Below are 12,694 nucleotides of genomic sequence, written 5' to 3'. Positions count from 1 at the left end.
TCACATTTAAGAACTATTCGCCAAATCTAGGGCCACAAAAAATTTTCAAGGTAATTATTGTATGTGATGTGAAGAAAGGGTTTGGGTATTTTTAGATATGGGATATTCAGTTTTTCCAGTACAATCTGTTGAAAGACTGTTTTTTCTTTGTTGAAAATCAGTTGACTGACCATGAACATATGGGTTTATTTCAAATGTTCTGTTTCCATTAGTCTTTATGTCTGTCCTTATGGCAATACCATATTGGCTCGATTACTGTAGCTTTATAGGACGTTTTGAAGTGAGCTTGTGTAATTCCTTCAACTTTGTTCTTTTCCAAATTTCTTTAGAAAAAAAATCAAATTTCATTGATTTTTTTTTTTTTTTACCACCAAAGAAAGTTTATTTCTCTCCCTTTTGGGGCATTCCATCTGTGTGTATATGTTTATGCATATGTGGGAGCAATAAGAAGGTAGAAATGGAATGGAAGACTTTGTATCAAAGTGATCCCTGGGGATCATTATACTAACCAGTATAATTTCTAATCGCTCAACCTAGTTCTTCTTTTTAAATACGTTTTTATTCATTTCAGAGAGCAGAAGGGAGAGGGGGTTAGAAATATCAGCGATGAGAGAGGGTCATGGATCGGCTGCCTCCTGCACGCCCCTTACCTGGGCACGTGCTCTGACCGGGAGTCAAACCGTGACCTCCTGGTTCATAGGTTGGTGCTCAACCACTGAGCCACACTGGCCAGACTCAATCTATTTCTTGTATTTATTTATTTATGTAACTTAGAACTTTAAGCTTGGGTCTCTAATTCTGTTGTGCCTTCCATACATAACATTGTTCCTCTTACCAGTAATACGGGGACGGGGACGGGCCAGCCCAGGAGCCAGATGACACGCTCTGCATTGTACTCCTGGAGGGGGGATAGTTGAAGGATAGACAGACTTGAGAAGAGGGAAGCTGTGTCTGTTTGTCCCACCCCCCGTGTGCCTGCTTCTGCTATTCACTGGTGGCCAGCTCCTGGCTGTGGGAGTTGAGCAAGAAGAAGCTAAAGACTCTGGGTTTTGACTCAGATCAATGTCCTAAATGCATTTCAATGTCCTGTAGAGATCATGTAAATATATCTATTGAATGAAAAGACACCAAACAGTTAGGATGCGTACTGGCAAGGGGTCTTCACTCCGTGGCTTTTATTATTTATTTAGTTGTTGTTGTTACATGGATACATTGTAGTTTGTTTCTTGTTGTGTCTGTGGCTTTTTTATAAACAAGAATTAATTTCTGTATTGCTAAAGTAGTATTATGAACATCTTTTTTTTTTTTTAATCATGTTTGATAAGTCAGTGCCTGTTATAGTGCTCAGACTTCGTTATTTAATTTTCTGTAATTTACATATCCTGGCATTAAATACATTTCACCCACATAAAAATATAGCTTTTGTAGCAAATATCCATTTATCAATATTTAACACAATGTTTATAAGAAGAATATCATTCAGCTATTGCCAGAACTAAAATTCTCCCATTATCTTTAAGATTCTTTAGCTTTCGATAAAGGATTGGGATATGTTCACACATACTTGCAGGAATGTTAATTAACAACCACTGTCTTTTTAAACCTCTCGGACATGCTAACTAGGGGCAAGTGAAATTTGGAAAGTGGAAAATTCATATTTATCCTTCTATATGTTTATGTCATCTTAAAAATGACTTTGAACTTCAACACAGTGATTTTGTTCTCTTGAAATCCTTTTTGTGTTTCTCCACTCGAGTCTCTTTGAATGTTCTACCCTGGGCCAAGGGCCATTTGGATATTTATAACATCATTCTCAGGCCATACACACTTATCCACTTAAAAATTAGCCTGCTGTATTTGGTCAGATATTTAATTAACTCACCCTTAATGCCGTGGCAGGGCCAGACCAAATGATTCCATGGCCCGGACATTCCCCACCCCTGCTCTAAACCAGCGGGCGCCTACCGTTAGGCCCTCGCGGACCACCAGTTGGTGACCGCTGCTCTGGGCAGTGCTCTACATCAAGCATGTCAGTAAATCTTAGTAAAAATGGGGATGGATAACCGCCCCATTTCTTCCTCAGGGAAAAGCTGGCAGCATTTCAGGATCAGTCACTGAGACGTGAAGCCTCAAGTGGCGGTAGTTAATTTCTTTTCAACATGATGATTAAGGCTATTTAGGAGGCTACTTTGGTGAAATGTTTTTACTTCTCCCTTTGTCTTCATTTAATTATCTCTTCGCATTGCTTCTTATTAGGCTGAATTACTTGGGCATTTCTAATTAAAAATTAAATATCTTATAATGATCTTGCTGTGGAGAAGCCGTGCCGGCTAATGATGCCGAACCTTTTCTCCCCGCTCCTGGCCCTGACGTTGCCTGCTTTGGCTTCCTAATTTAGTAACAGAAATGCAAGTATGCACTGCTGGGCAGGTTTGGTATGCTGGCACCCAGCCAGCAAGCATGGGTTTCTTAAGTAAATGGACCAATGGGGATTTGTGGAAAACACAGATTACATTACATTACGTTACATGAGCTTTGCACTTCACAAATCCCTAACTATTTAAAGGAACTCGGCTAACCCACGCCGTCTAAATAAAAGTCGGTTTTGTTGGAACACGCATTCACCCTAAACGATGTGTTGTTTCCTTTTCCAAAATCACCCTTCCTTTTTGTAGTTTTAATTTTGTATTTGGGTAAGAATTTTTTGCCCATTGATTTTTAGAGAGAGTGGAAGGAAGGGGGCAGAGGGAGAGGGAGAGAGAGAGAAACATCTATGTGAGTGGCTTACATTGATGGGTTGCCTCCTGAATGTGCCCCCTCCACCCCGGCCAGGCCCAGGGATGGAACCTGAGCCACACCGGCCAGGGTATTGTGTCAACTTGTAAAAAGCACTTTCTCTTTCAGTGAATGAATAAATGCATCAAATTTACTTCACTCTATTCCATTATTGTGTGCGTGCGTGCGTGCGTGCGTGATACCATTCAAAATAGCCTAATATAACAGAGTTGATAAGATGCAAATGTAATGTGCTTTTGTGTGAGGAAATGAAAGAAAGCTCTGACAGAGATACACTTCACAAAAGGAAAACACACCTGGTTTTGTAAGGCTGCCCCTGCCCCTGCCCCTACCCCTGCACGGCTGGTGGCTGTGGTGGCTCCTGCACTGTGGGCATCCTTGTGTTCGGCGTCCTCCCTGTACGCTGGGCGGGTTGGCGCTGGGTGCTTCCTTGAATGTTAGAGCGCCGGCTGCTTTCCTGTCTGCTCACACTGGTCCTTCCTGTCGGTGCTTCTTGCCTGGCATATCCTTGGTCTTCAGGCTTATTGCCTCTGAATTTGGAGAAGAGTCTTGAGGTCCCTTCTTTGCTCCTGCCGACCTTGATGTATTTCTTCTAGACCAGCCTTGGGCAAACTACGGCCCGCGGGCCGGATCCAGCTGTTCTATCCAGTTCTCTTGCTCTCCCCTCCGCTCCTTTACTTTGAATTTATATTAGTTCACACAAACACTCCATCCATGCTTTTGTTCCGGCCCTCCGGTCCAGTTTAAGAACCCATTGTGGCCCTCGAGTCAAAAAGTTTGCCCACCCCTGTTCTAGACTCTGCCTTTTATTGTCTAATGAGGGTCAGCTGTCCATCCTGATCATCTTTGAACAATTCATTCTACCACTTGGACGCTCTGAATCACACTAGAGCAGTATGAGTCACAACATGCAACAAAATGGATGTAACGTAAACTTAGGAGTCAAATTATATCAACTTTAGGATTAAGATTTTTGTGTTGTATAAATGCCACCCAACAGTTTTAGTAAGAAAGAATACTGACCATCATGGATTTCTTGACCAAAAGTGGTCCGGTTTTAATCCTTAAAAATAGTCCGTCCTTAAGATGGCCTGCTCCTCACCTTTTGTAAATAGGGCAGATGTCCAGTCCTCGTCAGGTTCCCTCCCTCTGTACTCCCCTCCCTGCCTTAGTCCTCTGCCTCCCAGTGTATTCCAGTGCTCTTCAAACCCGCATCCCACGGAGACTGACTCAGAGTTCCTCTGCTACTGGCTTCGCTTTGCTTTCCTGGGGGAGAGGGCTCTGTCCTAACAAGGTGTTGGCTGCCACAGAGATGGGCAGAGGGGAGGTCTCTGTTGTCAGAGACTCAAAATGGTATCCGCTGGTTACTAGGCAACGCAAAACATTTGGGAAGAACTACTATACCGATATTTTTGCAGTCAGTAAACTTAATTTCTTAAATGCACTCTATTCATGTTGCAGTTTTTTCCTAGTAATAATAATTTAAAAATATCTTAACAGTTACTTTTACAAAATATATTTTTTAATTGATTTCAGAGAGGAAGGGAGAGGGGGGAAGAGAGAGAGAGAAACATCACTGATGAGAGAGAATCATGGATCGGCTGCCTCCTGCACACCCCCCATTGGGGATGGAGCCCACAACCCGGGCACGTGCCCTGACTGGGATCAAACCTGGGACTCTTCGGTCCGCAGGCCGATGCTTCATCCACTGAGCCACACCGGCTTTGGCTCTCATGGAAGCTTTTCTGTTTTTGTTTATCTTTCAGCAGTTTGACTCTGATGTGTCTAGGTAGGGATTTCTTTTTTTTTTTTTTTTAATCTATTGATTTTTTTACAGAGAGGAAGGGATAGGGAGAGAAAGTTAGAAACATTGATGAAAGAGAAACATCAATCAGCTGCCTCCTGCACACCTCCTACTGGGGATGTGCCCGCAACCAAGGTACATGCCCTTGACCGGAATTGAACCTGGGACCTTTCAGTCCGCAGGCTGATGCTCTATCCACTGAGCCAAACCGGTTAGGGCTCTAGGTAGGGATTTCTTCGTGTTTTTCCTACTTGGAATTCACTGAACCTCTTGGATCCGTAGATTAATGCTTGTCATCAAACATAGAACATTTTCAGCCATTGTCTTTTAACATACTTTTTTCTCCCACTTTCTCGTTTTCCTCTCCTTCTGGTACTCCCGTTGTAGATATGATGGCATCCCACAGGTCTCTGAGGTGCTGATCATTTTCTGTTGATTTTTTTTTTTTTCTATTCTCCAAATTCAGTAATTCCTATTGACATGTCTTTGAGTTTACTGTTCTTTCCTCCACCATGTCACATCTGATCCTGAGACCATCTAGTGACTATTTTATTTCAGTTGCTGTATTTTCCACTTTAGGATGGCTCCTTGGCTGTTTCTATGGCTTTTCTTTTTCTATTTAGATTCTCTATTGATTGAGTCATTGTCATCATCGTTTTCTTTAGTTTTTGACATAGTTTCCTTTGCTTCTTTAAACACATTTGTAACAGCTGCTTTGAAATCTCTGCCAAGTTCAACATCTGGACGCATTCAGAGTTAGTTTCTGTTGACTGCTTCTCCCCATTTCCCCCCCCCCCCCCCACGCACCCTTGGTTATGGGTCACACTTCGCTATCTTGTATTTTTGTTGTTGTGGAAAACTGGAGAATTTAGTTAACATATTAGGACAACTTTGGATTTTGATTTATTTTTCTGAAAGTTGTTTTATTTTTTAAATTCTTGTTCCTTCCTGCGGTTTAAGTTTCAGACTCTTTTCCCCTCGGTGGTATGTAGCTGCTCAGAGTTCAGTCTTGTGTTTTTTAACCTGGCTCCGCAGGGGTAGCCACGATGTCTGTATAGCTGAGGGGCAGCCATTGCTTTGGACAGAAGTTTGCTCAAACACTTCCAGCCCGTGAAGCTCCCGTCTTACGCGAATTGAAACGTGTTTGGATTGTCAAGTGCTGTCAGAGCGAGTCAGCTGTCACATCTGCTCTGCTGTTGACTTTGTGCAGACTCTCGGGCCTTCCCTGCATGGACACATGGCTCCTCGGTTGTGGAAGGATTTGTGGAGAGCAGAGCTAGCACTTCATCTGCTCTCTCATTTCCAGAATCGCCCAATTAAATTTATGGCTGTTCAACCACTCATTCCAGCGGGGTCTGAATCCCAGGCTCGCAAAGCACATGTTTTCCTCATTCTTCTCCTACACCGTTTGCCACTTTTAGCTAAAAAAAAAAAAAAAAAAAGGGAAAAAGGGCTGTGAGATTTTTTCCCCACCCCCAAGGCAAGGATGCTCTCTCTGACTGCCAGACTGCCGGTTGTCCTAGCCATTCCTCGTCAGCCCTGCCTTGGTAAGCTCACATTCTTGAGATGGAGCTCGGGGCCTGGATGGGAGCGGAGCCACCCCAAGCAATAAAGGCTGCAGACTCCCGCTGTTCTTGAATGAAGCTTTAACAGGTTTCCAAGAATAGACACTTACGAATTTGTCTGCCTTTGGGTGGTTTCCAGGGTCCTGAAATAGTTGGTTCTTTACAGGTTTGGTCCAGTGTTCTGCTTATTTTCGGTGGAGAGACTTCACCCAGCTCTTCACACCACCTTCGGCCCCACTCTTTTGAAATATTCTTAAGCCACTTATATAATATATTTTTATTGATTTCAGAGAGGAAGGGAGAGGGGGAGAGAGATAGAAACATCGATGAGAGAGAAACATCGATCGGCTGCCTCCTCACGCCCCCTACTGGTGTTTGAGCCCACAACCCGGGCATGTGCCCTGACTGGGAATCGAACCGTTGACCTCTTGGTTCATAGGTCAATGCTCACCACTGAGCCACGCCGGCCGGGCTCCCTATACTAATTTGAGTTTAGAAAGTGAAATGAAAGCAATCATTATAATGATATTTTATTCAGATAGTGTAATACGGGTTGTTGGTAGTTAATCTTTTCAAAGTAGTAAAATAAGAAATAAATTTTTATGCTGGACTGTGATGCCGTGATATTTCTTGAGGCAGCGGTTCTAATAGTTTTATGCCAACAATGGACACCTGGGGATCTCATTCAGGTCAAAAACTCCATTGTGCTACCTCAGTGAAGAGGGAAGAAAGCCTGCCTCGAAGAAATCTGGGAAGCAGACAATCACTGAGATATAACATAGGAATGAAAATCTGCGTATGTGGTCTCCATTAATCTTGCAGAATGAAGACAATAAAGGATTTTTCTAAGTAGCAATTCGTGTACTGACACAAAGCAATGATACAGATGCTAAGTTTTAGAATAAATGCTTTTCAGTTTCAAAGACCGGCTGTATCTTAAGAAGAGCTAGAGGCCACTTCTGTCTAGCAGTGGTTTAGATTATAGTTGGCACTCCGGAAGAGCACTTTCAAGAAACAGTTTCTTATCTTCTACAGTAGTCTCGGGCATTTTGCTCGGGTCAGATCAACCATTTGGTTAGATAACAAATAAACGCCTGGTAAGAAACTTATTTTGAATGACATTGAAAGAAACTTTAGTGCATAATTTAATTGCACACAAAGCACCAGGTAAAATGTCAAAACAGTGTGATTTTAAAAAAAATGTTATTTTATTGATTTTTTACAGGGAGGAGGGGAGAGGGATAGAGAGTTAGAAACATCGATCAGCTGCCTCCTGCACACCCCCTACTGGGGATGTGCCCGCAACCAAGGTACATGCCCTTGGCCAATCGAACCTGGGACCCTTCAGTCCGCAGGCTGAAGCTCTATCCACTGAGCCAAACCGGTTAGGGCAGTGATTTTTTTTTTTTTTTCGAAGTATGTCTTTCACATTTTAAAATTTCTACTGGGAATTAGTTGCCAAGTTTGACACCCACACCTAAATATTTAAGTCCTGTCAGTGTCTGTTGTGTTTCTCCGATGTCAGGTGTTTTAGAGCATTTTATTTTGAAGCTCACAAATAATATGTAATTGTCTTTGCTAATTAAGAGGACTTCTTAATTGCTTGTTTGATATTACTTCTATTAGACAAATGCATAGTGAATAGACTTTTTTCAATGAGCTTTCAGATACTGTTAGTTTTATTCTTTCTTGTGATTGTTTGTTATTAAACATAACCTGCCATACATTCTTATGAATATACAGCAAGCTCCGTACGATTGGTTTTCATTTTTTTAGTTGACCAAGGTAGTCCTACCCATTTTCTGAAAGATCATCTACTTTCTAAGGGCCCCTTTCTCTGTGTTAAACATATCAAACATGAACATCCTGTGTTCATAATTGATTCTGTGATAAAACTGCATCCATTAAAAAGGCACTCATATTTAGAATTTACATTTAGAAATTACGATTTAATGAGCTGAAAATTAAAAATAATTGTTTTCTGCCATGTCTTGTTGAATCTACGGATGTTTTATTTAATCACTTTAGGTACATTTTAGGTACATGTTATTCTGGTGTTTTTGTAGATGATTTCTTACTTATTTTTTAAAATATATTTTTATTGATTTCAGAGAGAGAGAGAGATAAACATCAGTGATGCGAGAGAATCATGGATCGGCTGCCTTCTGCACGCCCCCTACCGGGGACAGAGTCTGCAACCTGGGCATGTGCCCTTGACTGTGAATTGAACCATGACCTCCTGGTTCATAGGTCGATACTCCAGCACTGAGCCATGCCAGCCAGGCTGTAGATGATTTTTTAAACATCAAACTACCACATCGAAATATTTGAGTAAATAACCCAAAGTTGCACGGCTGGTGAGTGATAGGGTTATGGCTTGAATGTATTTCTATGTACAGAGAATGGGCCTTCCAACGCCGGTCTACCGGTAGAGAGAGCCAATGAGTATAAAGAGGGACACACTGTTACACAGAACGGAACCTGGCGCTGAAATATCGTCCTTTATGTCTCCGTGTGCTCTCCCTTCCCTGGTGTGCTTGGCGGCTTAAATTAGAGCTGTCTTGGTGGTGCCGGAAAAAGCCAGCGCTTGAAAGATACCAAGCCTTGCTATTGACTCTGTGGTCACTGCCCTGGCATGGAGTGGGTGGCTTCCTTCCCATTCCCGTTTCAATTTCAGATGAGGTCAGTGTGCATCAGCAGAGAATGATGGTCCAGAGGGAGCCTGCTGCTTTCTCTTTAGAAACTGCGCTCTCGTGTTATTTTTATGCTTCGTGTAAGTAATTAGTGCGTGGCCACAGGGAAGTCATTTTCAGGATATTCTATAAGTAGCTGCAAAGTTGTAAGGTATTGTAGGTGTAGCATGAAAGGAAACCGTGCAGACAGCCGTGAAGTTAGGATTATTCCAGGCACACGAAGGAAATAGAGTCTGCGAACTGATGTTCACTCCTTGGGGAGTGGGGTGGTGACGGGGAGACCAGCTGGAAAGAGTAAGATTCCACTAATATTCTAAAAAGAATGCATTGAAACTCTTTATCAGTGATACCACGCTAATTTCAAGATGACTTATCAATATTTTTGAAGGTGTCAGTAATGTTAAAGGATAAAATTAATTATAGACAATTTTATTAAAAAGAAACATAATACTTGCCCAGCCTGTGTGGCTCAGTAGTTGAGCATCGGCCTATGAACCAGGAAGTCACGGTTCGATTCCTGGTCAGGGCGCTTGCCCGGGGTTGTGGGCTCCATCCCCAGTAGGGGGTGTGCAGGAGATAGCCGATCCGTGATTCTCTCATCACTGATGTTTCTTTCTATCTATCTCTTTCCCTCTCCATTCCTCTCTGAAATCAATAAAAATATTTTTTAAAAAGCAATTCTGGCAGGCTCCTTTAAAGACACCTGCCCACGTTGGATCATTTGCCTACTAGACCTCAACCCCGTGCCTCCCCATTCATATCTGTGGAAATAGTTGCAGCCACTGGGTTTATTTGGTTGAACTGTTGCAGTATTGATTCATTTTATTTACTCGGCCTAACTGATGTGATGAGGATGCGATTTATCTTCATTTTGATTTTGGTTGTAGAGGTTGGCGATTTGAAGGAGCTGCAGACACTAGACATTTCTACCAATCGTTTGCTAGCTTTACCCGAGAGGCTTCACCTGTGCCTTTCTCTGCAGTACCTCACCGTGGACCGGAACCGGCTGTGGTGTGTGCCGCGCCACCTCTGCCAGCTGCCCAGCCTCAATGAGCTCTCCATGGCTGGAAACCGGCTCGCATTTTTGCCGCTTGGTAAGTGAGCGTGTGGCTGTGAGAAAGCCAAGGGGCAGGGAGTGGGATAGAACACCTCTGGGTCCTTGATGAGGAAGGAGGAGTTCGTTTTCTCCATTCTGTTGACCTTGAAGCTTCCTCTCTAAATCCACCTGTGCCGGGAGGAAGGCTTCCTGCCCAGGTAACACAGTTCGTTTCGGGATTTGAGATTAAAAGGAAAAAAAATCTGCGCTAAAAATGTGATTAGGGACAAAACATGTGAAATGTGAGATGATTTACTCTGAGAAAGTATTGACATATACAGGGTGTCCCAGAAAATGTCTACACACATTTCCATTTCATTTTCAAAATGGAGCCATCAGCGGTTAAAGTGTGTATACGTTTTTGGGACACCCTGTATGTGTATGTACACATATGTATTATATTTTTCATGTAGATAACATTACAATTGACGGGGGTTATAGGGCAACATGAAAGGGTGGCCACTAGTACAGATATGTCTGCTTCGATGTGGGCTTCTATGTAGAAACATTTGTATAGGGTGTTCTAATGATTAGCATTGCCAGGTAACCAGACTAGACATTTTTAAAGACTGAGCTTGAAATATCACTCTGGACCTAGCCAGTTTGGGTCAGTGGATAGAGCATCGGCCCATGGACTGAAGGGTCCTGGGTTTGATACCGGTCAAGGGCATGTACCTCGGTTGTAGGCTTGATCCCAGGCCAGGGAGCCTGCGGGAGACAGCCAGTCGATGTGTCTCTCTCACATCAATGTTTCTCTTTCTCTGTCTCCCCCCTCCCTTCCACTCTCTCTCAAAATCACTGGAAAAATATCCTCAGGTGAAAAAAAAACACACACACACACAAGAGATGTCACTCTGGCTAATAAGGAGCATTATCCAAGCAGACTTCTGTAGTTGGCCCGTTCTGACATAATATATGTAAACAAACATTGGCCTTTAATAAAACAATAAATTTATTTTCACTGAGAATCGAATTATTTTAACTGGTAAGAAACAAAAGTGCCACTTAAAAATTTCAACGTGAAACCCCCCAGTCTGTGCTGGACCGTCGTCATCATGAGTCTCCTCCCCTAGGGTCTCCTCTGAAGGAATTCCTGGGACTTACTGAAATCACTGCCCTAAATCTGGAAGACAGAACTGTCTCACAGTGATCTGGGCTTTTAAGGAAGCTAGACACTTCGTTCATCACTTGACTCTTGGGCAGTGCCTCCTGACGTCACACCTGTATGCTGGGCACTGTGCCAGCCCTCGGGGCACCCACTGCCCCCGTGCAGCGTGCTTAGCAGTATCATTTCCTAGTTACGGGATGATGGCCCCACTTCCGTGGAGTGATCTGTTGGCGGAGGTCGTCTAACTCACAGTGAAGCAGGCAGCCCCCCCATTTAAATTCCCGCTCTGCCACCGAATAGCTGTGTGAGCTCGGGCTTAGGAAGGCTTTCTGGTTTGTATAAATCTCAGTAACAGGGCAATATCAATACCTACTTCCTCGTGCTCTTGGGAGAATTGAGAAGATCCTTTTAAAGCACTTGTATCACTGTAACTACTGCGTGAGCACGCAGTCAGTGTGAACCATTTCCGTTGTTGCCCCAGGCTGGAAGCAAGGGTGGAGCTGCGAGTCTTCACTTTTGTGCCCCGAGCTTCTAGCACAGAATCGAGCCCCCTGCTTGTAATAACGCCTTTGTTACCTGAGCTGTGGCACCGAATTCGACTTAGAGACACTGACACCTGCATATTTAAACCAGCAGCAAAGGGGCACTTCATTCAAAGTCATTAAAACCCACTTAGAACGTACCAGTTGTTGATTTACTCTGTATAAAGCATCTGCTTAAATTATAATTCACTGTGAAATCTCACTTTGTAGAAGTTGAATAGATCGGAAAGAATATGACTATGTAAAAGATTTAGTGGAGGGTGAGTATTTGAAGAAGCTAGCCCTTAAAAAATTCATTATTCTGAAAAAGTGGTTGAAAAGTTCTCTTTGTAAAAGGCATCATGTAGGTAATTTATTTATTTTTTAGTTTTTAGTATGTTTTTATTGATTTCAGAGGGAGGAGGGGAGAAGGAGAGAGAGAAACATCCATGATGAGAGAGAATCATTAATCGGCTGCCTCCTTCACACTCCCTACTGGGAATGGAGCCCAAAACCTGGGCATGTGCACTGGACCTCCTAAGTCATAGGTCAACGCTCAACCACGGAGCCACACTGACTGGGCTCATGTAGGTAGTTTATATTAGCTTTAAAGTATTTTCTGAATAGACTATAAATTACTCTACATTCATTACGAAGATACCCACATTTTATAGGCATTAAAAATGTAATTATGACTAATTATAGATCCAATTTACCCAACTGATAATTGGTATAATGTTGATAGACCATTCTCAACAACCTGTTTTGGTCTGTTGCTTTCATGGTGCCGTCCCTCCTGCCCCGTCGTCGTCTTGAAGAGAATCCATCATTCATCTTTGATAAAAGGAGTGAGTTTCACACTGGTTAGGTCTCAGTAAACAGACCCTGTTGGTCCTGGCCCGGGCTGTGGTGCCGTGCTTGCTTGTACAGTTCAGTTACACAGCAAGCACCCACACACAGGACCTTCTTGTTCCCTCGGCAGCCATGTGGACCGCATATGCCAGAGCCTTGAAGTTCAATGAAAAAGAGTTGGAGTCTGTGCAAGACTGCTAGCTTTTGCTAATTTGCAAGTCACAATACTTTGATCTGGGCGTCTGGAAGGAAAAAAGGA

At 43.0% G+C, this 12,694-nt stretch overlaps 1 protein-coding gene across 2 annotated transcripts in view; it reads left to right on the top strand.

Annotated features, from left to right (window-relative positions):
- LRRC28 (leucine rich repeat containing 28) overlaps positions 1–12,694 on the top strand; it is a 42,678-nt gene that overhangs the window by 13,761 nt on the left and 16,223 nt on the right. For both annotated transcript variants that reach the window (XM_080651634.1, XM_080651633.1), the window contains exon 6: positions 9,746–9,952. In XM_080651634.1, coding sequence (XP_080507760.1) covers positions 9,746–9,952 — 207 coding nt within the window. The remainder of the gene's footprint in view (positions 1–9,745; positions 9,953–12,694) is intronic.

Source organism: Plecotus auritus (assembly GCF_963455305.1).
Source record: "Plecotus auritus genome assembly, chromosome: 15".
Taxonomy (NCBI): Eukaryota; Metazoa; Chordata; class Mammalia; order Chiroptera; family Vespertilionidae; genus Plecotus; species Plecotus auritus.
Note: the sequence above shows the minus strand (reverse complement) of the source record. Positions and strands in the feature narration are given on the sequence as shown.